Below are 16,477 nucleotides of genomic sequence, written 5' to 3' on the forward strand. Positions count from 1 at the left end.
TGCAGACTGTCAGGAAGTCTTTATGAGTATGTGACTTCTGGCCCATTAGAACAAAATGTTGTTACAGAATATGCAATGGAATTGGATTAATTCTCAGTTGCACTAAAGCACTCTCTACGCTGAGCTGCCAGAGAGGTCTTAGAAAATAAGTGTACACGAAATTGATAGCTTGTACATAGTTTGTCTATAATAATTGATACCCTAGACATTATCATTAAGGGGGTGGACTCTTCCTGACTCTCCATAGCTTTTCAGCAATATCACTTTAGCAGTCTACAATCACTGACTTTTTACTGTGTGCTTCCCATAAAAGGAATGAAAATACCCTGACATCCAAATTATTACCAACAAACTGCCAATATGTAACCATATCTAATATGAAATTTCCTCTCAATTTATTATTATTATAATTATCCTCTCTTTTGCAATTAGACATCAATATTAGGCCATACTCCTTAATAATTTTTTTCCTCCCCACTTTAAAATAATCCGGTTCCCATTTTTCCTCTCCCACCCATAATTTCAGGGAAACTATGCCAAAAAATAAGTTGCTTTCTCAAAAATTCCATATGATAACTGCTATATCCATCACCCTCCCTTAATTCTAGAAAGCAAAATGTTTTAAACTGCCATATAAGCTCCTCCAGAGTAGATCAGAAAAACTAGTCCATACCTCTTGCACAGGAGTAACTCTGTTGGAGGAGAAAAATGCATTCATACTGCATTAAGGTAACCACACAGTAAAATAAATATGGCCACAATCACCTTAAATCTCAATATTTTAACAGGCATGGTTTGCATATCTCACACATGTAGAAAGCACAGTTAAAAGAAGCCATCAGTCAACAAACTTCTGATTGTTCACACCTTAATAGGCTCACTATCCTGATCTGAGGCTTTGCACAAGTCTCATGGAACTAGCAAAAGTTTTATCAGAGATTAAGACAAATCACTTGTATAAGATGCTGATGGACACAAACTGCTAAGCACCACCCCTAAAACCACATTATAAACTGTCTGGAAACTCAATCTGCCAGGTGGTGTCTATATACAGCCTCATGAAAACCATTTAATTTTTGGGCAAGAGCAAGCAACCCAAAATGCAAAGCTGCTGGATAGATTACTTGCAGGTTTCTGACTTACACACCAGCAAAATCAGCCTCTGTGTGGTGCTGGAACCAGACTGCCTTTGTGACATGAACACAATGAAGTTTTCATCATGTTTTTGAAACGAAATTATACGTCTAGAAAATACCAAATTTGCCAAACAGAGAATTTAAACTCTACTGCCTCTTCTGTTTGTATTTACTGCTAGCACTGAACAACAAAAAGCACACCCAACAAAAGTGCACCAAGTAGCTGGAAGAAAGCAGGAAGACTTGCAGGGCACTGAGTATCAGATGAAACTTCATGCTTTATTGTCAGTTTTTTCGTCTAATTCTTAAATAGAAGTAAAGGGTGATCTGAGCAGGAAAGGAGACTGAAGGGATCAGACAGCTGTTTAGATATAGGAGGCCAAAGACACCAGAAGATAAAGCAGCAAAACCATTTTACATAACAAATATGCTCCAACAAAAAAAAAAAAAAAAGCCTTTGAAACAATGACAAACTGTGGAATTTTTCATCCAAAAAGCAGCAGTAATTTCAAGGCATGTCCAAAGGATCCTCTCTATGTAATCATATTTATGCTACTTCTCTTGCTTCTGCTGGGATTCAGAAGACAAATGATTGCAATATCTTCCAGTTAACTTCCCCGTTGTAATAAATGAATGCACTGCAACCTGCTGCACCCTATAAATTCTTGTTACAAATGCAAAGCATTTTTGACAGCAGCCAAGATCTTAATACAATCATAAATACCTGAAGTCCAGTCACAGATATGGAATCTAATACAGACAATATTTCTAGATGTTAATAGCTTGAAATTTTATTTCAAGTTATTCTTTAACTTCTTTAATATCCCCACTTTCATAAAACTCGCATGCAATGAACCACTACAGACTGAGGTGCATTAAGAACCAAAGCACATTTAATCACCTTACCTGTACTGGCATAGCCCAAAGGTTAGGGCAGAGGAAGAAGAACCACATCAGCTGATTTGTGTCTATGGCAACCAGGTTACAGATCTGGCCTGCTGTCATCTCCCCCATAGACATATTGGAAGTTGAAAGCTGCATAATTTTATTGTATATTTTTGTCTGGAAGAGAGATCAAAAGGTACTAGCATACAGAAATAAAATGAGACTTCTAGCTCCATCTAAACTCCAGGCCCAGCATGTTGAGGGCAAACAATATTTCCAGTAACTTGAGTGAAGAGAATAAAATTTGGCCTTTTATGTTATTTCATAAAATTTAAAGCTACTCATCTTCCCTGACACAAAGCACAGTGCTGTTACGTGCATTTTGGTTGTCTAAGTACTCCCTTTTTTCATTCAGGTGCATCAATAAGAGAAGGAAACCTTTACTGCCCAAAAATGTCCAAGAACACATTAGCAACTTCATAATCCAGCTAATGTGGTTCTTGGGCATTTTTAGGCAGTAAAGGTTTCACTCTCTTATTGATTTACACCCAGCATCTCCACCAAGTGCCCTTCCTGTAACTAACACTAAGATATTATTAGATTCAATATATAATCCTTCATGTACTATAATCCTTGATATTTTTCTCTGGCAATTGATTCAGGTCCCATCCAACCTCAGCACAATGTCCCTGGCTGAGAACATTTCTACATTCTGCTTAGAGAACTCAGTTTCATTACACAGTTTAATTCACAGACAGTGAATGTCTCGGGTACAATTCTGTACTGAATTAAGCAGTTGCCTCAGTGCAGAATCAGGCACTAGGTATAAAAATAACACAGTACAAAATAATGAAAGCACACTTTTATCAGCTAGTTTGGTAAAAATCAAATAGGACACACTGAACAGTGGCAGATTTACACAGGACAGGAGGAGAGAAAAGATTTAAAGAAAAAAAAATAGAAAAAAAAGTATAAAAATATTGGCAGGGAGACTGCCATTAACACTGATCTGCTGCTTAGAATGCTGCCTAAAAATTTTCCAATTTGAATAGTCCAACTGGCATTATCTAGACTTCTAATATGCAGAACAGCAAATACAAAGCTTTTCTTAAACAAAATTTATTTAGCTGTCTTTCCTAACTATTCCCCTATTGCACTTGCTTTGGTCCTTGTATTTTTTAGTCATTTGCAGCTCTTCCACTTGAGACAAGTCACAATTTTTTTTTTTTTTTTTTGTACTTTCGGGTCAAGTTTTTATTCCTGTAGAATTTTTCTACTTTACTCTAGTCAGGCAAAACCAATGGATGGAAACCAGAAGTCTGTCAGCTGACAAGTGCTTCCAAGTGTAAGATCAAAAGAGAATTAAACAATTAGGCTGCTACTGAAAGCATCCATCCATCATGGAGACTCTCCACAGGATCCATGCAGCTCAGGGGATAAATAGTGTAACTTATAAGTTACACTAAGCCTGGATTTCATGCTGTTGAGGGCACACTGTAATCTTACACCAAATTCTCTCATTTCCAGGCACAGAGCTTTGTACGCTACATCAAACTCTGATCTATAGTTGTCAGCTATACAACGATTACAGACCCCATTTCTGCAATCTGACTTATGCTCAATGCTTACAGACTCCACTGTGCCCGGCAGACTTTGCGGCGTGACCCCTGGAATAAAACACTGCTCATGCATTGGGAATACAGCCTATCCTTCTGTCCAAAATATATTTGCAATACATTTTAAAGATGCTTTGTTTGCATGAGAAGTGATGTTACCAAAAAAATGCCTTTGAGATGGGAGAGTGCAGTTCACACCTAAATTACTTCAAAAGTTACATTCAGTTTTACTGTCAGCAAATTTACTCGAAGGTAAGAAGAAATACATAATTGGAAATTGAAAATAAACATTTATATAAAATCATCAAAATGAGATGCAAAGGAAACAACTTAGGGCTAGCACAATTTCTAACAGCAATGGTACATTCAAAACATTTCAGGAGAGAAGCATTTCAGAATTTAACAACTATATAATTTATATTTAAAACTACATGTTTATGAGGGTGTGAAAAGGCTAATTAGTAATATATTGGGTACCTGTATTGCACCTCTCAAGTTGATTCCCGTTTCAATAGCAACATAGTATGATGCTTGCAGAAATGTCCTTTGCAATAGAAGGGCAAAAAATAAGAGTACAGCCAAAACATAAGCATTGGACAGGAACTCTTGCGATGAAATAAAGAAAACACCAAGAATTTTAATCTGCAAAAAGAAAGAAAGTTGAGGTGCAATGGTAATTTGCATAATTAATAAGCAGAGATAATCACAGTTTATTACTTTGAAAGTGCTCCCAGCCTTGTCGGAAACCTCACAATTTATCACCACAAAGACACAGTCGCATAACACGCCAACTCAGTAAGCTTCACTTAAATGCAAAATGATGTTTATAGTATTTCTGATATCCTTCCAAAACTCTAGGACACTCCATATGGTCATTTATTAAAAAATGTGCACTGCCCATCATCAAAAAGGAACAGTTAACATCCTTTGGGGAAAATTACTCTCTTAATTTTAACACCTCAGGTTACTGAACACTAAAAATGACCTTCAGAACTCGTAAAAAACCCAAAACTCCTGGAACCATGCAAATTATTTTGGCCTGCAGCATCTTGTTCACTTTATACATGGTCATTACCTTCTAGCAAGCTCATGAGATCACCAAAGTGCATTCTGATGCATGTCTACAGCTCAATGGGAAAACAGTGCATTTATTTCAGATTATATTTAACAAGCTGACATCTTTGGTGCCACAACAAGTTGAGAGGTTGGCTCACCACGAGAAGCCTCCTGTAACTAAAATGTCTCCATCCTCCTCTTTCTCCTCTTGGCTCCTTCAAAACTTTGATTGCTGGATTGGGCTTCCATTAAAGGCAAAATTTGGAAGATGAATCCTTCTATTCCCTTTCAGAAGGCTTCTTGAACTTAACACTCCTGCTGGATCCCTTGCTCAGCACATTTTTTCTTGCCTACATAGTTTCTTTGCTGTTCAAGTTTTCACAAGTGCTATAACACTTAATCAGCTACATTTCACAAACTCTCAGTGTCTGTACATTTTATTAGATCTGATCTGCACCTGGCAGTTAACTTCATAAAAACCCCATATGGCAAGTTCATACAGAGGCAAAATTTAGGTTTTTAAGCTGTTCTTTTGGCTGAACCAGCTGGAAAAGGAACAAATTTCTCCCTACTCTTATTTATATCCTGGTTGCTCCAACCTGCACGCTTCTGTTTCTTACTGTGCACTAGCTGGGGAGCTAACTGGTTTTCTTCCTGAGCAATTCAAATCATTGAGATAAGAAAATCTGCCCAGGAAAAAAATAATAGGCCATATGAACCAAAAAAAGTGTCCAAGTAGTGCCAGAGATATAAAGCAAAGAAGAAAAGAGGAGCAGAGGTGACAAGGAATGTAAAAGGAGAAAGATTTTAAAATCTGTATTAACTGTAAAACTCTGAACATTTACAATACATGTCAGCATTTATAGTTCAGATAAAGAGACATTTAACTGCTATTTTACCTATTTGCACCCTGAAGGGATTTTAAAGCCCTAATTAATTACTTATAGCAATTCATAGGCTACAGCAGTATTTCCTATTACACATAGTTTATAGTACACTAAAAATGAGTTTCTCTTCCAGATTATTTACAGCCTTACAAGTTCAGGTTTTTAGTGCTGTCCTCCATACACATCTGGCCAGTACTGCTAATCTCTGCAGCTAATATCACTTTACTGTATGTAAAAGAATACTTTTTTTTCCCACAACTATGTTTGACAAATCATGCTTGTCTAGCAATGAGATTCTGGTGCAGCACTGATCCCCATCAAAACATTATTTGATAGACAAGGAGGGAAAGTGAGATGAATATTCTCATCCTTCCTTCTAATACTCCCTTGAGAGAAAAAGAGGACAAACATACATCCATAAAGATCACACAATTGCTGATAGCAAGATGTTTGCCAAGCCTCAGATGCATTATCAGGCCATTATGGCTTACTGGGTATACCTGTGTTTAAGCTACAATAGGTTCAACACACACTTGTCAGCCTGTGGGAAACAGAAATATCTGAACATTTCCTGAATTTTTCACATACAAGGCAAATAACCTTGTTTGAGAAGTTGACAGAAATAATTAGATGTTTTTTTTTTCAGAAATGGCTTTGGGACTATTCAGTGTCCCACCTTCCTGACAACTTCAGGGTAACAGCAATTCTTAAAAGTTGCTCCAACCAGTAAAAGGTTGAGTAAAAAGCTGCTATTTAAATGCATAGACACTCTAGACTCAAACAATCTTAGCGTCAATACTGGGCTTTTTGCTACACTGGGCCCTATGACTACTAGAGATTTTTAAATAATGAGTTTGCTGCATCTCTGAATATGTTATGTCAGCAGCCACTCCTAATACTGGAACTGCTAATCCTAACGTTGCAACGTGGAAGATGCTAGCAGCAAATGATAAAGGTTATCATCCTGTCAGTCTCTTCTCCAGTGTGAAATGATTAACACTCAGAGAAATCTGTGTCATAGGAATGTTCTGGGGTGGCCATAAATATTGATACTGGAGTTATAAATAAACATGAAGAGCATGACAGAATTTAAGACACTGTTGTGCTCTGACTAAGTACAGCACTAACTTGAGCAGTTAATACTGCCTGTGACACCCATGTGATTTTAGTTACAGCTCCATGGTGGGTTATATCTGTCACAAAGGACATGAGGAACAGAACAATTATTCTATCCCTTCGCCTTCAGTTTCACAAAGAGAATTTCTCTTTGAAAGATACAGTTGATTCATTACAATATCTCAATCTAAATATTTAAGATGCAGCTGGGTAAGAGATGGGTAAAAAGACACTCTCCATCGTACTCACAACATCTATTGCCTATCTGATTCTGTCCCACTGTGTGCCAACTCTTTCCAGTGCCCTCAAACTCAGCAGCGCACCAAGCACAAACACTGTTTCCCCCCACTTATCATCCCATATGACATCATTTTAGAAAGCTTGTTTCTCACACCTGTGAGGTTCACAGGGGCAAACTATAAGGCAAGGTTTTCCTCTTTTGATTCATTACAAGCAGGGATATAGCATTCCTAGCAGTAGAGGTGGTGTATTTCTTTCCAAAACAGACCAAGTGGGCTAGGTATGTGAACATATATGGGAGCTCTCCTGAACACCCCAGCCTGCTTCCAGATGGTTTGAATAGAAGCTCTTCATTAGAAAGATATTTCATCTCACCCAGCAAAAAGAAGAGAATAGAAGCATTAGAAAGATATCTTCATTAGAAAGCTATTTCATCTCACCCAGCAAAAAGCAATTTTCAAACTTAAATGTAGTTAGACCCTTACCAGAAAACAAAAACAATGTCAAAACATAAGAAAAACATAAGCAGAGCTAAAATACACCCTTAAGTGTCACCTGTGGACTACAGACCATCAGTGAATATTGCTGTTACGCGATCCCAAATTGGTGTCAATGACAACAGTGAGGTACTGCTCAGCTAGTGAGTGAGGATTCTAGGCTGGTGAAGCTCTGCTTAGGGCCTGTCAGGACCAGACCTGAACTTTTTATTTTTCACAGAGAAGCAGTAGCTGACAATTTTAGAGGAGAATTAAATAGGACAATCTGTAAATGATATTAAACCACAATTTCAGCTGAAACAGCGTCCCAGACAAATTACTGAAAAGCAGAATCAAGAGTTTTCACAGTACTTTGCTGCAACATAGTACTGTAGTCCTAATTTTCTCATTTCCTGCTTTAAATGGTTTCCATTGAACCTACTCACTATAATAAAGTTTCCAAATATTAGGATAAGGTTTGCAAAATGGACAAACAGTTAATTTTAGCCTGAGGCCTTTGTTAAATTTTCTGCGCTGCAGCTGATGGACTTCAATATTTACAGTGGACCTAATCCAAAGAGTACTTAAATGGATGGGTATATTTCCATTAGTGTCAACAGACTTTAGAAAGAGTCTTATATCAGACACTAAGTGAGCTGCAGAAATAAACTGATCTATCCCATAGAAATCCAGCCCGAGTGACCTCACCTTATAATGAAAAGATGCTTCCTGAGTTACATTGTTATTTTTTGTTAATCAAGAAATATGTCTGCTTCCTATTGGTAAGCATTCATTTAAATAGCATCCCTTAAAAATATGTTTCAGTTGATCTTTCAAAACTAGCCTCCCCAAAGGCACTAGAGGGAATGCTTGGTCACAGTTAAATTACTTGGCATTTTATGATGATGACAAAACTCTGCTTTAATCCTCTTAGACATCCCTCATTTTTAGAAATGAAAAGCCAAGCCTATTAAAAACACTTTTCCTTTCTGGAAAGCACTTAGTCACATACTTGATCCAATCTCTACTCAAGACTGCAACTAAATACCTTAGGATATTGATGGGATTCTGGGTACACTTCCCTGTTCTCTTGAATGAGGTTATTTTCCAGAATGCAAGGCTGACTAGATGCATGGCTCACATATTTTCCTCCCAAAAGAATCACAGAATGGATCAGGTTGGAAGGGACCATTGGAGGTCATCTAGTCCAACCTCTCTGCTCAAGTACAGTCATCCCTGAGCACATGGCACAGGATTGCATCCCAACTGCTCTTGAGTATCTCCAGCAAGGGAGACTGCACAACCTCTCTGGGCAACCTGTTCCAGTGCTCAGTCACCCACACTGTAAAGAAGTTTTGTCATGTTCAGGTGGAACTTCCTGTGCATCTTTTCCTGCCATGGCCTCTTGTCCTATTGCTTGGCAGCATCAAGCAGAGCCTGGCTCCATCCTCTTGAGACCCTCCCTTTGGATATTTATATAAATTGATTATGTCCCCTCCCAGTCACTTTTTCTTGAGGTTGAACAGGTCCAGCTCCCTCAGCCTGTCCTTGCCGAGATGTTCCAGTCCCTTCAACACCTTTGCTGCCCTGCACAGGATGCCCTCCATCACAGTACAAGGGTGGGTATCAGGTAGCACATGGACACTGGCACTGCCAGCACTCACAAACACAGCACAGAGTCGCTTTCCTTCCTGAGGACAAGCAATACAGAGTCACAGCATCCCTTTTTGGACTCCTCTCTTTTGGTGACATTTTGACAGTACCTGTGGGCGGATGGTGTTATTTCCTTTTCCAACGTTGTGAACAATCCCTGAGATGCAGAGCGGCCCGGCGAATCCAAGCAAGTCGGCCAGAATACGGAACGTGCTGCTCAGCAGTAAGGGTCTTCCAAAAGCACAGCAGAGAGCACGCCAAATGGATCTGGATCCTTGGGGAGATGATGATCTTTTGTTCTGGTCAGAATTAAATTAAAATTCATAAGAATTATGTTATACATTAACCTCAGGTCTGACAAATACTTGGTGTTTTTATCACTGCTTTAATTCATTGACAACCATTTGTAATCTCTCAGGTAGAAAGCAGAGGAACTACAACTATTGTTTCTTTTTGTAGAGTTGTAGAGTCAGAACAAAGCAATAATTTGCACTCCTCTCCACAAAAGGAACCATGATTTCTTTCCTACCTTTAATGGGGATCAAGTGTGTTGTTTGTGGCCTACTGAGGAAGGAAAAAAAAAGAGGGAGGGAAGTGACAGGTTTTTGTTCTCTGGTGAACACAGAGACTGGAAGCATACACCTTTTAGGCAGGATGCAAACAAGTTCTCATAGAATACTGTACACACTCAGCTCCCTCTGAGAAGTGAATATTAATTTGAGCTGAGGTAGTTTCAGCCTTGAACTCTCCTATGGACAAACTGTAACTGAAATAACATGGAAAAAAAATAGCCCTGCAAAGCCTAATTAATACAGACTGTGAATGTTTCCAGGGTCTTATTAGGAGGAATAACGGCGTTCAGTGAACACAGTCCACGATTACTTTCCACATCAAAATAGAGGCTGTACACATTTTACACACATTTAACCAGTAATGTGTTTGACATGCACGTTTGATTAGAGAAACTTCATTATTTGTACGAGGTACAACTGAGAATGTGGTCTCTTGGTGTATGGACTGCTGTGCCAATGAATACTTCATTTGCATCATATCTGTTTATATCTCCTTGTGTCATGCTTGTATGATAAAAATTAATGAAAAACACAAGCTCTGAGAAAGAAGACAGATATAATTCCATGCTTTGCATACCTTCTGTGCTTCAAAGGCCTCATTAAGGCGAATGTAATTGGTCAGAGCTCTCATAGCAATGGGAAGCTTGCCTATGGTTTTCAAGTCTATTGGTTTTTTATGGGCAGTCTTGATGAATGTGTTCATCCACCAGTATGTTCCTTTGGATAACAGATTCACAAAGGGCTGCAGGAATCGCACACCAAGATCCTGGAGATCCTCAGGAGGTTTAACTTCTTTAGGAGTTTTGAAGAAAACATACCTCTGAAATGCAGAAAAATGCCAGCAGAATCACAGTGAATGAGTAGAAAATACAAGTGCACAAAGAATAGATAACGACATTGCAGATAATCAATGAATCAGTCTTGGTTTCTTAAAAGACATTCGAGTCTCTAAACCAATACAGCAATCCAGTTTCCTCAGGTACTGAGGCTAATCAGAGGCATCCAGTCTAGAAATAAGTAATTCTTATAATTCACTATGACTCTGCTTATGGTGCAAAAATTTGCATACTTGCAGGGGAAAAAAACTGCAAACCATCTCACAGAAACAGAATCAACACAGTTTGGAGACCTTCAAGATCATCCAGTACAACCACCAAGCCAGAACCACCCTAATCATCCCTACACCATATCTCCAGACACCTCTGGAACACTTCCAGATGTGGTGACTCCACCATCTCCCTGGGCAACTTATTCCAGTGCCTGCCCCCTGTTTCAGTAAAAAAAAGTTTTTCTAACAACTAATCTGAACCTCCATGGTGCAACTTAAGACCACCTTCTCTTGTCCTTTCACTTGAGACATGTCAGAAGAGACTGACCCCCTCAATTACTTTAACAGGACAGTCCCAGCATTACTTTGAGTTCCAGGCAGCACAACATGGGACACAGGAGCTAAGGCACAGCCCTGAGGTTATCGCTGGGATTCATCTCCCACACCACACTGCTTCACATTTGTTAGCTCAGAACATGGAGCTATTGGTGCTGCAGCAAAAAAAAATTACATGGGAATATTTCTTTCCCTCCTAAATTTAATTTGTGTGCACAGTTGGTGAGTGCCAGCTGAAGGGAACTTTGGAATTTATGTATCCAGCAGTCTCCAAAGTCTCAGTTTATATTATGACTGCAGACACTGCAGAGGGAAAAAAATATAGCTGGAAGGAACCTAGTAGCCCAAATAAATCACTTATTCTGATTGTCTCCTGGAAAATGAGAGATGCTATTTGTGTGTCTAAGATATTCTCTGATAGAGCAGACAATTCCATTCTACCAGTCTTCTCTTGCATCAGAAATACTTGGCTCTCATGACTGAAACAGAATAATTAAAAAAATTACAGCAAACTTGAACAGATGAAATTGATCTTAAATTATCAACAACAGAGTCTGGCATTTTTTGAAATTACACATTTATCTGGCCTAGTGAAATACTATTAGCCCTTGATAGTCAAATTTCTAACTGGATTTTTCGTTCTCCTTTAGTAACGCATTTTACACCAACTACCTAGAAAAGGGATTAAAAAAATACCAATAACCCAAAAAACAACCAGTAAAAACCACAGGAGACTTCTAGCACAGTTACTTACCCTCACCCTGATGACATTGATTTCTACAGCTAGTAGCATTCCATAAAGAACAACCAAGAGTCCCGTGAGGCAAAATCGAAGCTGAGAAAATCCAACCCCATTATCACAGAACTTCACAAATTTGATGGTTTTAGTTATGAAAGCTAAAGTCCAGTAGAACAGCAATGCTGTAGAGAAAAAACTCAAACAAATTAACCAGCTCCATGGTTGCAAAAATACACAAAGGCATAATAAAGTAGAATTAAAGAATAATTGACTAAAATATATAAAACCAGAGAATGGCCTTCCTCATGTCAAACAGAACCCTAATTTAATTCCAAAAGCATTAAAATAGTGAGATAATGTTAGTTCCTAATGCCTTTTCTATTAGATTTAGTGATATCTCATAAGTTTCACAAAGTGAAGTCTGCGGAAGGAAATTTCATCTGCTGTAGAACTGTGTCCACATGATCAGCTCAAGGGAGGCTGTTGCTCCAAAAGTGAAGGTGCCTGTGAATAATGTTTTTCAGATTTGGTTAATGCTACAAGACTGCTATGAATGTGGCTTGAAGGAAAATTCCCTGTGAATCTCTGGGATGCGTCAGGAACAGATATTAAAATACTTTGTCCAAACTGGTGCTGCACTATCATTCAACAAAAATTGCATATATGTAATTTACAATGTAGATAAAACAGTCACATCAAGGAAGTATATTCTGGCATTCATGGAATACAACTCTCACTTTTTAGTGTTCTAAGAAACCTCTTGTCTCAAGGTGCTCATGCTACCATCAGCTACAGTTAAATAATCCATGGAATAAGCTCTGATGGCTTGGAAGCACCCTCCATACCATTCATCACACCATAAGACAGCTCCTGTTCCCTATTCCTAAGGAAATGCCTCCCAGGGTTATCTTCTTTTAAATAAACCTTTCATTGCTAATGTATCTGCCATGGTGCAACAGATGGAATGAGCTCTAACTGCCAAGAAAAGCTTGGATGTGCTTTCCAAGTGCCTTGCCGGAACACCACAGAAAGACTTCAACCAAGGCATTAGCAACTCTAAGTCTAGCTTAAATATGGATAATCATCACGAAGTTCCATAAATTTCAAAGAATTGGTGGTGTTCCAGCTATGCTGAGGCACCAGAAAGCTCTCTGGAGATGTGCTCTGGGACTACCCTTCCAAGCAAAGCTAAATTCAATGCAGAGAATCCATGTGAGATTTGGGACTGCCAGTCCTGCTTCTACAGAAATCAAGTTAAAACCTCTCCTTTTAATGAGGACAGTACAGAATGGAACAGTACAGAAACACTGTGCATTAGGACATTTGCCAAGGGAGCCTCTCTTCCTCTAAAATTAAGAGGCCAGTTCATAAGAGAAAAACACTGAGTGGTCAGGTATGCACATTGCACATGCAGTATTGCACACTGCACTTCAGTGGCCGATGTGGTTGCAGAGAGGGTTTTAAAGATATACTAACCAAATTTCTCTTGTAAAACTTTAGCTTTTTTAATGTGAGGCTTCCTACCATCTTCCCAACTTAGATTGCTTCTCATCCTGTTTCAGGCTGCTTCCTTCCTTTAAGGCTCTATCCCTCCCTATTTGCAGTACTTCTGACTATCAAGTCTCACTTCATCCAAGAATTACACTCCCATGCTGTTCTACTCTTAACCACCTTTATCTGTTAAGCCTTGTTTTGTTTCATTCTTCCAACAACAGGCTGAGAACACATCCCTCTTGGAATAAAAGGGACTTAAACATTGCACACTGAAAATATCCACCAGTGGAGGGCTTGCAAAAAAATAACCAAGCCAACAGGCAGTTATGTATGTCTTGGAATTACAAATAAGAACTAGCAGAGCCATTCTTCCATTTAGGGCTTAAATAACAGTCTATATGACCTTTTATTATTATTGTTATAATGTTAATTTATCTTTTATCTAAGAAGTATTATGAAGTGCCAAGCACAACATTCTCAAGTCACACTTCCTTAGAAGCATTTGAATTTACTTAGCTTTTCACTTTTGAAAACAAATGTATCTAATCTGATCTGGAGAATGCTCACAGGCCACTCAAGACTCCTTGGAAAATCCAGTTGTGGCTCTGTTCTTCATAGATGAGGTCTTTCTCATCTGGCTGGTGAGTACATTTTGGCTGAGAGTTTTTAGAAATTATCACTGAGAACTTAAACTGGTCTGAACTGCAAAGTGATCAGACCACAGAGGCATTTACTGGATTGCTTTAGACCTATGCTACATGCCTAAACGACCTTGCTTTTTCTTGGGCCATGTAAGATACCTCAACCCACACCACCAAGGTGTAGATTCTCACCTGGGCCACACCTCTGAAATATAAGGCAATGTACAACTCAAAGTCTTCTACACCTTTATTGAATTAAGTCCAATCAAAAAAGCCACACATTTAACTGGATGGGATTTGATAATTAACCTGTGCCTGTTTGGAGAGAAACTTTTTTGTACTAAGCAATAAGCAATATTTTTCTGCAAGAAGTTCTATTTTAGAGAATAAACCAATTCCAAGGGAAACAACTACAATGCAAAGGGACAAAAATTTTGAATCAGAAAAATAGATCCCTGTCTAGGAGTAGTAAGGTGTAGGCACACAGTTTGTAGTAATTGGGAGTGGAGCTGCAGCAGAGCCTCATCCCTAATGGGCTACAGCTGTGCAGGACAGGTGGATAATATTGAAGGTAATGAGACATGGAGTGCCCAGGTGTGCTGACCAATCACCAAAGGGAACAGAGGGCACACAGGTGCAATGCATGAACTTGAGGGGTATAAAAGGCTGGGCTAAAGAACAAAAAAGAGCAGATGCTTGCAGCCTTCTGAAGTGATGTGACTCTGTATGGGTTGAATCTTTCTGAAACTGTATGGTGACACTCTGTGTATTGTGGCCATCTCAACTGTGACATATGCTGTGGCATATACTGTAAAGCAGTCATATAATTTAGTTTAAAAAAGGATAATTTTCTAAAATGAAAAAATTCATCTGTTCCCACACTACCACCCATTTCAGATGAACACCTTGAAGTCCTCTTGTTATCTCATAGTTTTCTCCTACTATTAATTTTTGAGTTTTAATTATCTTTAAAACTAAGAAACTAACTTTAAAAATAGTGGAGTCAGATGCTACCATTCAGTTGTGTATTTTAAATATCGAGAAAGCAGCAGATTTTACAATCCAGTATGAAAACTACTCTAAAACGAGTCCTGCTTAACTGTACAAATGTTATGCAACCATGTGGTGCAAACAGCATCAAAATCAACATTATTATGAGAGTGCCCTGGTAAACAGCACTACATGGGAACAGCTACATTTGTTAAAATATAATTGCAGACCAAAATCACACAGAAAAAGAACACTTTCAGACCAGATCAAGGTGTTCCAATAGCTGGGTCACTCAACTGCATTCATGAACTCAATCATTAGCTTCAGTGAATAAATATTCCAAACCTTGTCAATGTTTTTTGCTAAGAAATACTAAGAATTACTACTTCAAAACAGCCAAGTGCCTGGGCTAAAGCTGAAAGGCAGGGTCAGGATCAGCAGAGGAACTTTGAATCCTCCATTTGCATACCGAAGGAAACACACTAATCCCCACGTCTGTCATGGTATCTGCCTCTTACCTGTTCAAGAAGAGCAACAAATGGATTTGGTTTCCTTGAGGTACAGAGTGAAAAGGATCTTTAAGAAACAACACATCTCAGAATTTCATGGGATTGGAAAATTTCACCCTGTTCAGAATTAATAACCAGACCTTTAAGGCTCTACTGCATTGCATCAGTGAGAGTTCCCCTGCTGGGTTTAATAGTTTTTGGATAAGGCTCTGTTATCTTTGTTTTAAACAGCTACCAACTCTTTGCAGCTGTAAGCATTCATCCTGCAGCTGAGGCAGATGATGCCCTGCAGTTTGCTGGAAATTCACTGATGCTCAGAAGCAGCAAGATGTCACATCAGCTCTTCTACTTTGCTCTCTGTGTGTGCAACATTAGATCTCTTCTACACGAGCCCATTTGCCCATACACCCAGCAAAAAGCTTATCACCAGCTTTAGCTTTCCCTCCTGGTTCTCATTTACCTCATAAAATGAGGCTCTAAAGCAAAGCTGCTTCATGGCCACACTGCACTCTAGTGGGTTGACAGGTGAGTAAAGGTATAATTTAACTATCCATACTGGGCTCACTTGCATAAAGTGCTCATTGTCTCGTCCCAGATGTCAATACTGAGTAGTTGCAATTAAGATTGAAAGATAACTAACAATCCTCCCAGTTTGTGCAGTTAAGAACAAAGGATAGAGACTTCCAGAAATGTCTGTCTTCGGACAAATATAAGAAAAACAAAAGAAAAGAGAAAATAAAAATCAAAGACCATCAGCTTGTGAAGATTTTGGACTAAAATTCAAATCAGACACGCTAAGTGGGAAAGACTGTGATGGTCTGATTTTCTTTCTTGCCTAAGAGCTATTAGGACCAGATTTTCTAAGAGAGTCTATTTCTTGGAAATTCTTGCAAAATTAAAATTCATCCATAATACTTAAGTGTTGGTATTTGTTGGCACAACTTTTTAGTATTCAAGTATTGTCCAGAGTTTATCCTGCATCAGCACTCTAAACACTGAAAAACATTATCATAAAAAAGAAATCTCTACTGAGCAGGAATTATGCAAAAATGGGTAATCAACTACCAGCTGTAACTTTGCTGC

At 38.6% G+C, this 16,477-nt stretch overlaps 1 protein-coding gene across 1 annotated transcript in view; it reads right to left on the minus strand.

Annotated features, from left to right (window-relative positions):
* The window catches only part of ABCC8 (ATP binding cassette subfamily C member 8), a 70,850-nt gene that overhangs the window by 51,574 nt on the left and 2,799 nt on the right, over nt 1-16,477 (minus strand). Inside the window, exons 3-7 of the mRNA XM_031061355.1 lie at nt 11,776-11,942; nt 10,215-10,457; nt 9,176-9,364; nt 4,115-4,279; nt 2,043-2,198 (exon numbers count right to left, since the gene is read on the minus strand). Coding sequence (XP_030917215.1) covers nt 2,043-2,198; nt 4,115-4,279; nt 9,176-9,364; nt 10,215-10,457; nt 11,776-11,942 — 920 coding nt within the window. The remainder of the gene's footprint in view (nt 1-2,042; nt 2,199-4,114; nt 4,280-9,175; nt 9,365-10,214; nt 10,458-11,775; nt 11,943-16,477) is intronic.

Source organism: Geospiza fortis, unplaced genomic scaffold (assembly GCF_000277835.1).
Source record: "Geospiza fortis unplaced genomic scaffold, GeoFor_1.0 scaffold327, whole genome shotgun sequence".
In the NCBI taxonomy this organism is placed as follows: Eukaryota; Metazoa; Chordata; class Aves; order Passeriformes; family Thraupidae; genus Geospiza; species Geospiza fortis.